Source organism: Leptonychotes weddellii, chromosome 6 (assembly GCF_054177405.1).
Source record: "Leptonychotes weddellii isolate Sample4059 chromosome 6, ASM5417740v2, whole genome shotgun sequence".
NCBI lineage: Eukaryota > Metazoa > Chordata > Mammalia > Carnivora > Phocidae > Leptonychotes > Leptonychotes weddellii.
In genome coordinates, this window is record NC_138374.1 from 102318047 (window position 1) to 102334549 (window position 16503).

The 16503-nt window shown below is 39.5% G+C and overlaps 1 protein-coding gene and 1 long non-coding RNA gene across 4 annotated transcripts in view; one reads left to right on the top strand and one right to left on the bottom strand.

The window, feature by feature from the left end:
* Positions 1–7282: 7282 nt before the first annotated feature.
* Positions 7283–16503, bottom strand: part of KCNK2 (potassium two pore domain channel subfamily K member 2) — a 116824-nt gene continuing 107603 nt past the window's right edge. For 2 of the 3 annotated variants that reach the window (XM_081824797.1, XM_081824795.1), the window contains exon 7: positions 7283–9049. In XM_081824797.1, the coding sequence (XP_081680923.1) occupies positions 8732–9049 (318 nt within the window). In that variant the 3' untranslated portion in view covers positions 7283–8731. The remainder of the gene's footprint in view (positions 9050–16503) is intronic. The other variant, XM_081824796.1, reaches the window with a different exon arrangement.
* Positions 8044–10737, top strand: LOC145722305 (uncharacterized). Its single transcript, XR_014146463.1, has 3 exons — positions 8044–8139; positions 9667–9718; positions 10673–10737. It is a non-coding gene; the product is annotated as an uncharacterized LOC145722305 (long non-coding RNA).

A 16503-nucleotide genomic window follows, 5' to 3' on the forward strand; every position in this document is an offset into this window, starting at 1 on the left:
ACCCAGCTCACTTCACTTTGCAACTTCTGTGGAAGCCAAGGAAAAAACTTTAAATCTCTCCAGCCTATACCACAGCTGTGTGATTTCAAGACAAACAGTATTTTTGGTGTGTTTTCTGTGGCCATTTCAAATCTTACCGTTTTCAGAATTCTACCTGAAAAAGAAATGTTCCCAGTGGACTGCAGAATAGTGTGATCAAATATGAGGGTGGAACTGGCCCTAGGGAAAAGTTCGCTTTTAAATATAAACTATCAATCAGGAAGATTCCATAAATTCCTACATGAATTGTGAATAGACTCCTTTCTTGTTCTTAACCTCTACAGAGGATCATCTCATGGCCAACCTCCTTGTGAGCTATGTCAAGCTTGGCTGACCTCCATGTGCACCCAAAATTCCAGACCTATCATCTGCATATTCAGTCTATAAAGTTGACCAATCCATACTCCATTTATACACATGTGCCAGTAGTTGGGTCAAATATCAGAGAATAACACCACAAAATTTCTGCTATCCAATTCTTATTGAAAACTGTGTTGATATAAATGAAAATTTGAGAAACCGTTTCTACCTAGTGTTCTGTATTAGTTTCTCAAAATGTAAATCTTGGAGAACAGGCAGATAGGGGTTCATTTTCTGGGCTTTACTCTATACCTACTTCAGGAGCTTCTCTAGTGATGGGACTCAGAAATATGCCTTTTAAAATCCAATTTTCAGGTTATTCTTAGAGATAACTGAAGTTTGTAAAAACATTTCTGCTATGGAAATTTAAAACATTACTTAGGCAGATACCCAAAAGATGTGCACATGGGTCATATTGTTTTGACCTATGCTGAAGAAATGTTTTCGCTAAGCTAAAATTGGTGCTCTCCCAATATCTTGTATCTAGAATTAATATCAAGAACAGTCATGGAATCCACTGTAACATTTTTGTAGGGATATTGTATTCTGTTTCTCCTGCATCTCTCTCTGTTACCTATGTGAAGCCTTGAATAAAACTTTTACTTTAGAACTCAGCCCTAGAAAGACTTATGTTTTCATGAGACGTGGATATACTTTCTCATCACGGACATTGAGAACCAAGTCATTAATGAGGCTTTTACTTTTCACTTGGGCTGCCTAGAAACTGGTAGCTGTGTTAAGTGGCTCCGAATCATCACCTCTGTATTAAAATTTTTGTGTTTTATTTCTCCTTCCCCTGGGTCTGACCTGCTATTCCATTAGGTAACTTCGATAGTTGTCACGAAAACAGAGTCTGAGACAGGGATTCAGGTGCATGTGATATTTAGGAGTGTGCCCTCCGGAGAAAGGGAGGGAGGGAAGCAGGAGAGGGCAGGGGAAGGTGCTAAGCAAGAATGTGGTTTCAGCTGGAGTCTAGCCTCAACATGGTCCCACAGAGAGCTCTGGAGTAAGTTGCAGCACAGACTAAATCCCACCTTAAGGAAGGATGACTGCCTTTTGCTATCCACATGTTGCTTATTGGCTGGGCGTTGCCCACGTTGTGGTGGGGTTGGCGCTGGGTAACCTCCTAGTGGTGGCTTCTGATCTGCAGAAGATTACTCTGTAGAAAAGGGGGCAGCTGTGAGCTGTTAGCCTCTAACCCTCAGAGCATCGGGACATGGGGCCACCAGCCCAGTCAACTGGGAATCAGGTTCAGGCACCAGCAGTACCTGCCACAGTTGTCATGTCCGTTGTCATTTGTATTTCTCTATTTTAATCCATGTCGTAGTTCTATTTCTCTTTTTCAAGATAAGAGGATATCCTGGGAACATATGTTAAAATTAGCAGAACCAAATGAAGTTGTGTAGGCATGGCTAAAATAAAGTACAAATGTATATATGCTTTGCTGATGAAAGCCATTTACCATAAAGAAAAAGTAGTGTGATTACTGTAGTACCAACCTGAAAGTAATGCTTGATTATTGTTTAGGTTGGAAAGGTTCTAAGACCTTCTTATGTAATTCATATGAGAGGGTTTTCTGACTTGCAATAAAATACACCTGATATGTATCATTCCAAACTGGATTAACATTTAGAAGGGCCTTTTACCTAATGCTATTGACTATGGTAAGTAACTTCAGCTTTTCACTATTAATATGCAGCACTTCTCATGTTAGTGATTCCCACATTCATTTCTCTACCTGGGATGCCTGACCTGAGAGCATTTGAGTATTCTAATTGCCCACTGCGGGTTTTCACTTTGGTGACCCCATGGATACTTTAGATTCAAAACATCAGTCTCCCCGTCGAATCTTCTGCTTTCTCCTAGCTCCATGTTCCTCATCTTAGGTGAAGGTGGTGGATGCACCAGCATCTCCCAGTTGCCCTCATATGGTTTAGACATGAATCCCTTCCTCAGGGGCCACCGCAGATTCCTCTGACTTCCTGCGTTGCATCCCAGCTCTTTTAGCTTAGCATCTACCCCATACCATTGCCAGAGCGATCATCCTAAAAGTACACATCGATTCACATTACTCCCTATTTTAAAGCTTGAAATGTCTTTCCAGTGTCAAATCCAAAATTCTCAGATGGGGCATCACCGTTCCTTCTGAGGAGTCTGGCTCCAGGCTAAAATCCTGTGTGTGGTCTTTCAGACCCAACCATGGGTAGTTTCAAGCCTTTGCCTGGCAGGCAGCATGGGGAAAGCTGCCCTTCCCACAGCCAGCCCACTGTGGTTTTCCCGAGGGAGTATCAGGCAAGGACTCAGAAGGAGGCACCTCCGTTTGGAGGCCTCCTTACTGGGCCCTCAGCTGAGACCTTTCTCCACTCTGACTCAGTAGCTTTCCACTGTTAGCCCTTCCCTCTTCCTTAGCCTCGGCCTCCCAAGTCCATAAAAAGGCAAGAGCCTTTTGGTCAGGGCTCCTCAGCCCTGAGAAGCTTCCCTCTCTCTGTGCTGCGTGTCACTCTCTGACCTGTGGACTGCTATCTCCCAGAGAGCAGACATTTATTTGGCTTAGTATTCCCAGTAATTGGCACAATAAAGGCTCTTGAAAAATGTTGACTTGGTAAACCATGAGCATGGTAATATTTTGTTTGTACATACAACATAATCATTGAAAAGATTTATACACTTGGCTAATCTACTTGTATATAGCTAGACTTTGGCAATATTAAACTTTCTCAGTGCATGTGTAAACTTTGAATTTCTGTACCTGACTGACCGAGAAACAGGATGGGTTAATTAGATATATTGACAGTATCTTGAGGCTTTGTCTTTCCAACTCTGAGATACTTGGGCAATGATAAAATTTGAATCTGGACCAGACATTGCCATCAATGCTCATCTAAAAATTTTTAGGAACAATCATGAAACATAGAGTCTGATGTCAATAATATTTAAATGTATAAAATGTTTTAAAATTAGAAAGTATGATAAAAATCATCTATATGCTACTCCCTATGAATTGTACAGTGTAAGAAGAAATACCATCTGCAAAAGTCAAGCATCAACTACATGAAAACCAATGTTTATTCTGTGAGTTAATTTCAAAATTATACCATGTAAGTGACTAATATTCTCTATTGGATACAGTTCAAAATGTGCCCAATAATGGATTTCTTCCCAGACTGCTTATAAATTTAAGCATGAGAAAGCTGAATTTCATTTGGCAAGGAGAAATAAATGTGTATTTAGCTTTCTACTAATAAGAGGCATCCGTTTACTAGTACTGGCAAATATTTTACAATTAATTTCTAAACAAATTTTCAAGATTAAATTGTCATTGAATAGTTTTGATGGTATCTATTGTGAGCCAAAATTTGGAAATGAAAATAATGAAACCCTTGCTTATAAGGAGTAAGTGTATGACAAACTGAAAGTCTCTCTGGTTGAAGAACTGGCTTTGATTTTTCTTCTATACCATGAGTAACTAGTACCAGCTTGTAAGTAAATTGGAGAAATAACGACTATCTGTGCCCCATTTACTACTAACCCAGTAGAAGAGGACAGATGTTTGTGGCGCTGGGAGAACCACACACAAGTATACATCAGACTGTTAAACACCTGTTTTTATGTTATTTGTTCACCATGAATTTTTGGAGCACCTGCTATATGTACTTGGCTAGGGTCTGGAAATAGCAAGCTAACACAAATGAATTCTAGTGGGGAAGACAGATAATAAGAATAGTGATGACTAATCATAAATCGAAGGAAAAGAATAGGATTTTATACAGTATATTATAAAGGTACCGGAATTGGTGTCAGGGAAGGCTTATCAGAGGAAGTGATACTTGAGAGCTGGGTTCTGAAGGATGAGTACAAGTTTGTTAGGTGAAAAAGGCTGAGGTGTAAAAGGAGAGCAAGCATTCCAGGCAAAGGGAACAACAGCAGGGTAATGTGATCAAAGAAATCCAGTGGGGCTGGGATACAGAGGAGTAGGGGGTAATACAAGATGAATCTGAAGATGATGGCATAAAGTAGACCAAAAGAGAGCCCTGTAGGCGATGTGAGGGATTCTGGTCTTCTATAAAATTGAAAGACAATTAGTGGATTTAAACTGGAGAGTAACACAATCAGATTTGCATATTAAAAAGACCACTCTACCATCAATGACTGGAGCAGAAAATGATGCAGAAGCAGTCAGTGCCAGGGGAGTTATATGGCAATGGCTTGGAGACAGGTAGTGGCTGTGTACAAATTCATGACATACTCAGGAGGCAAGTCTGTAGGGCTGTGGTGAAAGGTGGATGTGGAGTTGAAGGGGAGAGGACATCAAGGATATTGCCCAACCAGATGGATGGGGGTGCCAGTTGTTGAAATAAGTGACACCAAGAGGGCCAGGTCTGGGGAAAAATCAGGAGAGTCTTAGACATGTTGAAATGTCTTTGAGAAGTGGAGATAGCCAATGGGAACTGGCTAGATGGCTGTGTGGCTTGGAGAGAAACCCAAGCCCTTAGTGCAAAAGAGAAAGAATAAAAACGAGGCAGTAAGAAACACTTTGAAAAGGAATGACAGAAAAAAAGAAAAAATAGTAAATTGAGACAAGCATGACAATGAAAATATTTTATAGTGCTAATACTAGGGAAAATCAATGGTTTTATGAATATTAGATATAGTAAAAACTGAGGTTAGTGAACAAATGGTGCTGAGTCAAACAGAAGAGCAGAGTCAAAACTCCTGGTCCTTGGAACTAATCCCTGTCTTGCGGGAAGGTGTAGTTGAGATCTGAGTGGGGAAATGTCATGTGTGAAACAAAAGCTGGATAAACCTTTGTGGTAGAGTGGGATGAAGGAAGTACATGGAGCTTATGAAGATTTCCCCTTATTAAGAAAACCATAATAAGTGAGTTACCCTCAGAAGTCCCCATTAAAAGTAACCAGGTTTCATCTTGGAACTAACACAAGAGCATGTGCAAGGCCAGTAAGTTTCCCTATAAAAGGACATTTAAGTAAACTCATGCTGGAGCAAAATCATATATTAATTTTAATGGAATTATGAGTATTCAAATAGAGACATCTTTTACTTTATACAAAAGCAAATTTATACTTGCACTTTAATAAGGAATGCAAACCACAAATAAGTTATGATTTTACTAGAACAGCAAACATTTTTTTAAAAAGGAAAACAAACAATATAAGTTGATCTAGGTCTGTAGTACTTAGGCATAAATAGGTATCTCAAGTCTTCAGAATGGCTGAATTTTTTTTTTTTTTTGGTATTCCATCTAAAATTTCCCTTAGTCTGCTTGAAACTCTAGCCTTAAGAATCAAAGAATTCCACAGACTTTTTTACACAAAGTGAGGTGGAATTTAGTCTTTCTTGTATGTCACATATTCCTTAGAATTTGAGAAAGAAACAAAGCCCTACATACACACTGCTCCCACTTTATTGATGGCTAAGAAACAAATTATTCAGTTCTCTCTTGGCTTTAGAAGTTTCACTTCTTCCTGTATTACAGAAGTGAAATATTATTGAAAAAAGGGTGGATGACATTAACTAAGTAGCAAAATATATGGATTTGTATAAGAAATTGAAAGAACTCCAAAATAATCACTTCTACATTTAATACTGTAAGGTAGAGGATTCTTGTCTAGAATCCACGTCTAAGATTTCATATCAAAGAGTTCCTGATCCTTGCTGGTTCTAGTACTTAATTTTTTTTTCCAGATATTCTTCAGGGCAAAACTACTCTTAAAACTGGTCCAATGAAAAAATAAATTCACTAGAAAATTTGAGACTATGTCAAAATCTGTATCAATGTTCTCTCCACGGTAAGTAAACACATTAAAGCTTGAGGAAATAAAATTGATATAATATACAGTTTTTCTTAGATTTTCCCCAATTTTGAGGATAATGTTGGGAACCAGGTTTAAGACATTTACTGAGCATCAAGGTGCTTAGGAATGAATCAATACATTTATGCAAGATACTGATAAGGTATGTTGTTCAAATATTTGGGGTATGAGGTCTAGAAGATTAGCTGGCAACGGACTTCTTTGGGCTTCGACACTGCCAGGATGTTTTGATTGTTTTTTCCCTTACAAAAAATATTCAGGTGCCCATGTTTGGCATTCGGATTACTTCAGTGTCAAGACAAAGTCTTACAATGATAAAATAAGACATTAATATGTCATAATGTAGAAACAATCTTGAATTTACATGCTATTTAAAATATATTTCCAAAGGGAAATGTCAGGATATTTACTTTTGATTAACAGTCACCAAGAAGAACATTCTGCACATATTTAACAAGGGTAGTAATACCGCATCAAAAATATTTCTTGAATATTGTGAATGAAGGAGCCACAGAAATCTCAGCATGAAAGGTGACATCCTGGAGTTCTGCTCGGCTAGAATCCCATCTCCATTCTCAGCAGCAAGCAGGAGACTCAGAAAATGCTGACTTTAATTACAAACTTTATTTGTCAATACAATTCACAGTTTATACATGGTGCATTCCACCATATGAACTGTCAGAACAGTTATTGAGGAAATGGGTGTAGCTTTCTTTCTAAAAGAGCCCGACTTTCTAAAATTTTGGTTAGAATTTTTTAAGTTTATAAAAGTACCTTCAACAAGTTAACTGAATATTTACATTTCTAGCTTAAATTTAAATTTTGGAAAATAAGCATCTATTTAAATGTTGTTTTTTTTTTTAAGATCCTCGGTTTATATTTTAAGACCCTAATCCGAATGCCACTTATTCAGATATTTCCACCACCCTCACCCCCCGAATAAAAGAAATGTTTTGCAATTGTATTTGGAGAAGTAATCTTCTTTCTGCATTTGAAAAATTATATATACAATGTACAGCAGATCTAAGTATGAAAATAAAAGAGAGGAGCAATCTCTACTAGGTGCCTTTAATGAATTTCTTCTGAATCTTGGAAACATCCAAAGAGTTACAGGATATAAAATTCAACTAAAAAGGGTTATCAGCCTTTTCTATCTAAAAAAAAAAAAAAAAAGCTCTCAAGATTTAAATTGTGCTAGAACAGCTTTTTCTCTAATGTCAAAGATGAATTATGCTTGCAATCTGCATTTTTTTTCCCATGTGCAATATCACAGTGATCCCAGTTTTAACTTCTGCTCTCATGCTCAGTCACAGTTCCAGAGGGACACCCACACAAGGCGAGGCTGTGCCCAGCTCCGACTACAGCATCACCTCCCCTGTCTGGCAAAAGTCACCCAGGGAAAGAAAATCGGGTAAGCCTTCCACATCAAAAAAGCAAAGAGTTGCTGGCAGTATTATGTTTATTAGCAAATGGTGGTAGCACATTATCGTGCTATCTTCTTTTCCTCAGAACGGTAATTCACACCAATTGTCTTAAATCACCTCCAGTAAGATCCGTGTTTAACAGCTTTCTTCTGTCAGATCATATATATATACATTTTTTCTTCTTCTGCTTCCACCTTTCAAAATATGTAGTGATGAATAAATGATAACTTCCAAATACTGCCAGGAAAAAAAAAAAGGGACCGTTTGGAGCAGCCCATTTTACCGGGCTGGAAATAATTATACTGTGTATATGTACCACTGGTACCTGAGTCAAATAAATACTCAGAGGGGCCATCTGTGCACCTCATTTCTTTGCAGTGCCTTTAACGCTAGAATTTCTGAGAGTTGCTTCAGTGTCCATCTAATTTGGCATCTATTCCTTCTTTGGGCATCATCACTTCAGTTTACACACTGTTCCCAGCAAGGTATGGTATTCAAACGGGAGTTGTGGGATAAAGGGCTGCAGAGGTGAGCCTAGGGGTTGGGGTGGGGAGGAGAAACCACACATTAGCTAGAGAGGTTCTGTTTCTTCGGAAGATAAGGCACTGACAGAAAATTTCTTAGGTAAAAGGCTGCATAAGAATCTCTTGCCATTTACAAAAAGAAACGTGGTCATCCATAAATGGTCCGTATCTAGGCTCAGTTAGGTAGACCCTGAAAAGTTAAGGACTGATCCCTCGAAGCTACATGATTACCAGAAACAATTATAATTCATTCTGAGGCCTTATGGCACGTTACGAAAAGAGGGAGGAAAACAGTCTGGGCACAAAAGGCATCAGACATTGCTTGTTTTATTCCACTTGTCAAAGAAAGTGGACTGCTCAACAAGCATCATCAAAAAGATAGTGCTGGCTCAGAATTCCAAATTCTCTTGATGGTAGATGGCCATGATGGGTGTATCTATTTTTTCCCCCTTTGGAGCTCATGCACAATTTAAAAAATGCTACCAGCAACAGTCATAAAGAGCATATAGAAGTCCTCACCTATGGCTACGCCTAAGGTTCTTCAAAGAGAGGGTTATTTAATGTTCTCGATAACCGCAATTTCCTCGCCTGCGCAGTGTGGCGTCAGTCCATTCAAATAGATACTCTCAGTTTTCAGTAAGGGAGGCAAGACATCCCTCTCGCTGGCTAGGTGATTCACAGACAGGGTCCTCCTACAAGGAGTCAGCTCTTGGTTGTGGTTCCCGGCAAGCTCCGCGGACAACTTCCGCTTGATGGAGGTGGCGCGTTGGAACTTGTCGTAGATCTCCACACTCAGGCGCCTCCTGGTCTCCTTGAACTCGGCTGTGACGTTGGCCGTCCACTCAGCGGCATGGGCTCTGAACTCTCCCACCTGGAGCATCACGCAGAGAAAACACAGAGAGACACCCACATGACAGTCAGCATTTTGTGTGCTTTATCTTCGGATTGTTTTATTGTCGTGTTTTTTTCAAACAGGAAGATGGTAGTAGCCCTTTGTGATACAGGAGGTCTGAGAATTGGTGTAATTAGGCACGTTGTGCAGGGCGACACTCCACCTTCTAGAGACAGGGCTCTAAAAATTAATCTGGGAACTTAAAACTCTCTGACCCGGATTGTATTAGAGGTACTAGATGTGCTTGTTTTTTTGTACACCGATCCTGCCATGGAAACTGCTGCTGCTGTAAAATGGCAATCTCTAACTCTTTAAAACGTTCTGAGTTACTTTTTTCATCTGTAATTTCAAGAAGTATTTGAATGTAGAAAAGGCAGTGAGACACAGTAGGAGCAGCAAGCCTGAGTCAAAGCCTGGAATGTGAACCCAGGTGATCTAGGTGGTTCTGGAAGCCATGCTGTGTGCTCGGGATGCAAACACAGGTTTGAGAGAGCAGAGGTGGTGTGTGCAAGAGCTCTGTATCCAACCCCACATTGGTCAGTGGGGAATTCTCTGTTTACTAAATACGCAGTAAAACATTTTGTTTCTGCTTTCAGGGAAAGCAAAGGAATGAGAACTGGCAAGCCCACTGGGAGGCCCACTTGGAGAGTAAGTCCAAGGACTAGTTTCTCAATGAATGTTTGTGGAATCAGTGAAGTTACTCACTTCCTCGGGCGTAGAACAGGCGTCTTACGGCACACACATCTTCTCCCTACACTAACCGTACTTTCTGCCACCTCTATTTTGATTATCATTAATATCTTTACAAAAATGGTCTTATATTAACCATGGTTTTGCAAATGGCTTCCCCCCCCCTCTGAGCCAATTTTAGTCATTTCTCCCTATTAGTATCCATTATTCTACCTCCTAGTCTATTATCAGCTGATAAAAATGGGATGTGGGATGAGAGCCTCCGGTTCAGCTCTATTACTCACAGTTTGTGTGCCCACTGGCGAGCAGTTTTACCTTTTTTGAGCTTCAGATTCCTTATCTATAAAATAAGGGTGCTAACAGTCTATCTCACGGGAGAAATGTGTGTGTGTGTATCCTTAAAATATAAAGGACTACACAATGACTAATTACGACAACGAGGCTGGAGATACTATAGCTTGCCAAGGGTACTTTGAGAGCTTAAAGGAAGAGGACCAGATATAGACTAAGTGATACAGAACTGAAAAAATGGGACATTTCCCCCTGCAATATAATTCACAGGTTCTAAGCATCCAGTGGCGCCATGGTCTGAGGTCGCTTTGCAGCTCTCCCCAGAAATACGATGGATTACTTAACCTCTGAGTTATATGGATCTTTAAGTCATGAGGTGCTTTGGGCATGTTGACGGCACACATAAAAGATACAGCTGAACAGGGGCGCCTGCCTTTGGCTCGGGTCATGATCTCAGGGTCCTGGGATCAAGGCCTGTGTCAGGCTCCCTGCTCAGCGGGGAGGCTGCTTCTCCCCGTCCCTCCCCTACACTCGCGTGCGTGTCTGTGCTCATGCGCGCACACTCACTCTTTCTCTCTCAAATAAAATCTTTTTTGTTTGTTTGTTTGTTTGTTTTTTAAGATACAGCTGAACAGTCATCCTGGCCAGATACACTGGGTGATGTATTTCATCAGTCAAAGGAAGGCCAAGGCAAGAGAGTATTTATGTTTACCTTCTACTCATTATTATAGCTGGAATAATATTTTAAAATACGATGCATTCAATGTAAAACTCAAACATTTACTCAGAAAGGATTCTAATTATTAACAAAGGTCTATGTCATTGGATTGTGTAAAATTCTGTATGTATATACAGTGCCTACTGTGTTAGGTGTTGCTCTTTTTTAAAAATGTTAACTTATTTAATCAACTCGATGAGGATGATTCTATTATTTCCCCCATTTCACTGAGGCTAGGAGGTTAAAAAACTTAAGACACACAGTAAATATGTGGTGAAGCCAGAATTCAAACTTGGAGGTCTAGTTCCGTCTTATTATTCTGTCTTGCCAGGACAATCTTTCTTACTAATTTTAAGGACTAAACATCTTTTGGAGGAGCACAAGGAAAATTCACATCATATGGAAATCCATCCTGTAGCAGTTATACTAGGGTGAGGACACCCTGCCATAATTTCCTAAAGATACTGGGAGAATAAAAGTTTTTCCAGTATCTGCCCTCGGGCTACTTATCTAAACCAACAGTAGTATCTGCTCCCTCTCTGTTGTGCCCTGATCTTTCTACTATTCTTCATGATACTGGATTTAGGCAACATAGCCACTCAAACTCAAAGCTTGAAAATAAGGCAGAAAAACAAGAGAAAAATAAAAGAGAGTCCCTCAAAAATGAAACCAACACCATCAAAATAATTAACTTATTCCCATTCCTTAAAAAAAAAAAATCCTGACCTTATAGAATTGTCCATAGCAATGTATTCATTACTGACCAAATAACAGTGTCCTGAAGTACAGACCCATTTCTGTTAATGAGGCTAAAATTGTATATTCAAACTCTGAAGGTGCTTTTTTTTGTTTTCAATGAAATTAGAGCGTCACATTTATATAAGTCAAACTTTCCTTGATTGAAATGTTAATGCTTGCGGTGCTCTGGATAATTACAGTTAATCCTTATGCACTAAAACATTTTTGTTTCATCGGATTTTTATTAAAAAAAAATCTTTCAATAACTTAATCAAATAGTATCTCATCTCCCTAAAACTAAGCAATCTACACCACTTAGTAACAAAGCGGAGGACTAAAAATGAGCAAAAATAGCACCTAAAAGATCATAGCTAACGTTCCTAAAACTCATACACTTGACTCAGAGTAGAGGTCTACCCCCGGATTCCAGGAATTCTTAACTTTTACACAGTACGCCCAGGTCACATGATTTGCTTTATAAGAAAAGGAGGAATATGGAGTGCTACAGTCACTTGCCCTCTAACCTGGAAGGGAACTGTTCTCATCCTTGTCACTAAATCCAGCGGACCATTCTCTGTCCCTGTTTTGCCTGATCTTCACAGCTGCTAAGGGTTTTGCTGACTCCTCCCTCCCTCCCAATCTTTGGTCCTAGTTATCAAATCAGCACCTCTCAAGTTGCTGCTTTATCATTCAGGCTAATTCTTCTCAGTCAGCTTGGGGGCTGCTTTCTCTTAGCCTTTCCTTGACTAGCTCTGCTCCACAGGGTTCTCTGCTTCTCATATCCTTCCAATGGATGACTCCCAAATCCATATTTCTAGGTCTAATCTCCCTACCGAATTCTGTATCTGTATAACTGACTGCTTGGTAAACACCTTCCCTTTAGATGATGTGCAGGCATCTCAAACTCAGCCTCTCTCCAAATGAAGTCATTTAACTCCTCAAACCTGTTCTTACCTAATTTCTTATCACAGCGAACAGCACCATTAACCACTACGTTTCCCAAGCTGAACTTCAATATCATCCTCTGTTCTTCCTCTCAGTCTTACATCAAATCAGCCCTGAGTCTCGCTGATTTACACCTCTTTTTCTCTCAGTTTCTTTCACCTCTCTCCATTCCTGTGGTCAAAACTGTGGTCCTGTCCTGAAGTACTACCTCAGCAGCCCCCCTCCACCTCCCTCCACATGCATTATCCATGCAGCAGCCCGAGTGTCCTTTCATAGACTCTTATTGATCAGGCACTTTCCCTTGCATAAAACCATTCAATTGATTCCCGTTTCCCTTAGGATAAAATCCAAACTCTTAAAAGTGGCTCATATGGTCTAGGGTCTACCTCTTTAGCCTCACTTCTAAGTCTACTCTGGGGGGGCCATCCTGAACATTTATTTCCTCAAACATGCCACTCGTTCTTTTGCCTTTATTAATTCATTGCTCATGATTTTCTCTATTCAGAATACTGTTCCGCAGTCCTTCTCTAGTGCCCACTGCATTTCCTACCCAACCTCAACTAGATCTCTTCAGGTCTACCATTCCCTGCCCCCCAGACCACGTCAGGATCATTCCAGCAGTCTGTACTTCTCTAGCGTTACTGACGTGTATTACAACTACTAGTTTAATTGCTGTCCTGGCTTCAAGGCAATAGAGAAGAATAAGTCTGCCATCTCTTGTTCAGCTTTCCCAGAAATTAGAAGAGTGTACATAGTTGGAATTCAGTATTTGTTGGACAAATGAACGAATGAATGGTAGAAAAAAAAATCAATCGTGTTTGGGAAACATGCTCCAATAAGAAGAGTGTGATGTGCGTCTTGGTTGACTCTAATGGGAGAATCCTGTTCCTTTCAGGAGAGAGATGCAGCCGGATCTATTCATAGTAAAGGTTCAAAGTATGTCTCCTCAGACTTTTTACTCTTTGTAAAATCTCCTCACCATTCTAAGAAGTCTGTGATGCCAGCAATGTCTCATCTTCAACGTGAAGAAAATCATTTAAGTCAGATTTCCTTCTCCCCACTAGCCCCCTAACCTCTGTCGTCATTCTCACCACTCTACATGACAATACCTGACTAGGCCACCCCACCATCCTTGTGGAATGTAACCTTTAAAGTTAAAGAATGCTTTTACATTAGAAAAATCACCAACATCTTTGTCAGCAACTATGAATACTTTTTAAGCATCTATAGCTTTCTAAGGTAGCAAAGTCTCATGATTATAGTGGTATTTGCCTCCTCAGTAGTGGTTCCAAGCCCTACAGTTCACATCCTCTAAAGCATCTCAAATAATACTAAGAAGGCCCTTGGAATGGTAGCAACATAATTTAAAATCAAGCACTTGCCATATATTTCAATGCTTTTAGAGCAATTTTCCTAAATCACTTAAGGTTGATAGGATGGCCTAAGAAAGATGGAAGTTCACTATTCTAGAAACTGGTAATTTATGAAGTTCACAGGAGGCTCATTTGTAACCATAAAGAATATTTATCACCCCACTGACTCCAACCAACCAACAACAAGGCAGATTCTTTGAGGGTAAAGATTACTGGTTAACTTCTTATCAAGCTCAGCCTTTCTACCTACTCATTCCACACTGCAGCATTTGGGACAGTGCTTTGGATAGAGTCATTGAATAAAGTTTAGTTTCCCCAACCTAGATGGTAAGCCTAATGACAGAGACTATGCATCTTATTTATTTCTTCTGATAAAAGTATCCAACGTGGTCATTTGAACAAACTAGACTCTTGCATACTTTCTGACTGTCGAGTGAGAAATCTGTGACCGTTGACTGACACAGCCCTCTTCCTATGTACAAACACTCTCAGGGGCTCTCCAGTAAAGCTGCGTATGTCCTATATCAGTGTGTGTTGGTACAGCCTGAAGAGAAAGCAATTTATAAATCAATTTTACTAATCACTAAAATGTTCATAGCCTTTGATAAAAGTCAATTACTCCAAAGAAATTTATTCTGGGCCAGAATTTTCACCAAAGGAAAAAATATGTATGAAGATAGTCTCTGAACCACATACATATTTTTAAAGTTTTTAAAATTTATTTAAGTAATCTCTACACCCAACATGGGGTTTGAACTCATGACCCTGAGATCAAGAGTTGCATGCTCTTCCGACTGAGCCAGCCAGATGCCCCTGAACCATATATTTAACAGCATAATATTGAGATTAATAAAGGTCATTTAAGAAGTCAATGTTTATGAGACATCCTCATCTATAGAAACCCTTTTCTGCTACTATGTGTTAAATAAAGTGATAAAGGAAATAAAATTATATCTTTATTTTGATTACAACTGTGCAAAATAATGAATGTATATAGGCAAGGGTAGTAAAAGTAACAGTATATAAAAATGGAAACTGTAAATTTCAACAGTCACATAGGGAATATCTATTATGGACCAGGCCCTGGGCTTAGCGCTCTCTTGAGTTGCAGAAATTTGAATAGTTTTTTTCCTTTTAAATCTCCCCTTACTGATGTTATAGTACTACCTATGCACATTCAGTGTCCAGCATACCCAACCCCGAGTAAAGCTCATGAGGGCAGAGTTCTCTATGGAATGCTTTTTATTTGTTCAACACATGCATCAGAATTGGATTGCAATTGCCACTGGGAATTTTTCTTATCCAGATATCAAAGTGAAACAAACCCTGAAGGAATCTTTAATGTTACAAAGAAAGAAAAAAATGAGAATCAGTAAGATGAAAAGGCAACCTACAGAATGGGAGAAAATATTTGCCAATCCTCTTATCAGATAAGGGGCTCATATCTAGAATACATAAAGAACTCCTACAACTCAATAGCAAAAAACTAACCCAATTAAAATAATAGGCAGAGGATCTGAAAAGACATTTTTCTTTTCTTTTTTTTTTTTAAGACTTATTTATTTTAGAGAGGGAGAGAGAGAGCATGGGGTGGGGAGGGGCAGAGAGAGAGAGGGAGAGAGAGAGAATCTCAAGCAGACTCCCTGCTGAGCAGGGAGCCCAATGTGGGGCTCAACCTCACAACCCTGAGATCATGACCTGACCTGAAATCAAGAGTCAGATGCTTAACCGACTGACCCACCCAGGCGCCCCTGAATAGACAGTTTTCCAAAGAAGCCATACACATGGCTAACATGTACATGAGGTGTTTATTAACACCATGCATCATCGGGAAAATGCAGTTCAAAATGAAAATGACGTATCACCTCACAACTGTTAGAATGGCTAGTACCAAGAAGATAAGAAAGAACAGGTATTAGCAAGGATGTGAAGAAAGGGAACCCTTGTGAACTTTTGGTGGGAATATAAATTGCTGCAACCACTGTGGAAAACAGTATGCAGGTTCCACAAAAAATTAAAAATAGAACTAGCATATGATGTAGCAATTCCACTTCTCAGTATTTATCCAAAGAAAATGAAACCACTTACTCAAAAAGCTATATGCACCCCCATGATCACTGCCACATTATTTACAACAGCCAAGGCATGGAAACAACCTAAGTGATCATCAGTGGATTAATGGATAAAGAAACTGTCACACACACACACACACACACACACACACACACACACACACACACACACAGGAATATTATTCAGCCATAAAAAATGAAATCTTGCCATTTGCAACAACATGGGTGGAACCTGCGGGCATTATGCTAAGTGAAATAAGTCAGACAGAGAAAGACAAATATCATATGATTATGTGATCTCACTTACATGTGGAATCTTAAAACACACACACACACACCCCCAAGCTCATAGTTACAGAGAAGAGATTGATGGTTGCTGGAGGCAGGGAGTAGGGGTGGGGGGTAGTCAAAATGGGTGAAAGGAGTTAAAAGGTATAAACTTCCAGTTACAGATAAATCATGGGGATGTAATGTACACCATGACAACTATAATTAGTAACATTGTACTGCATATTGGAAAGTTGCAAAGAGAGTAGATCTTAAAAGTTCTCATAGATAAAAAAATTCTGTAACTATGTGTGGTGATGGATATTAACTAGACCTGTG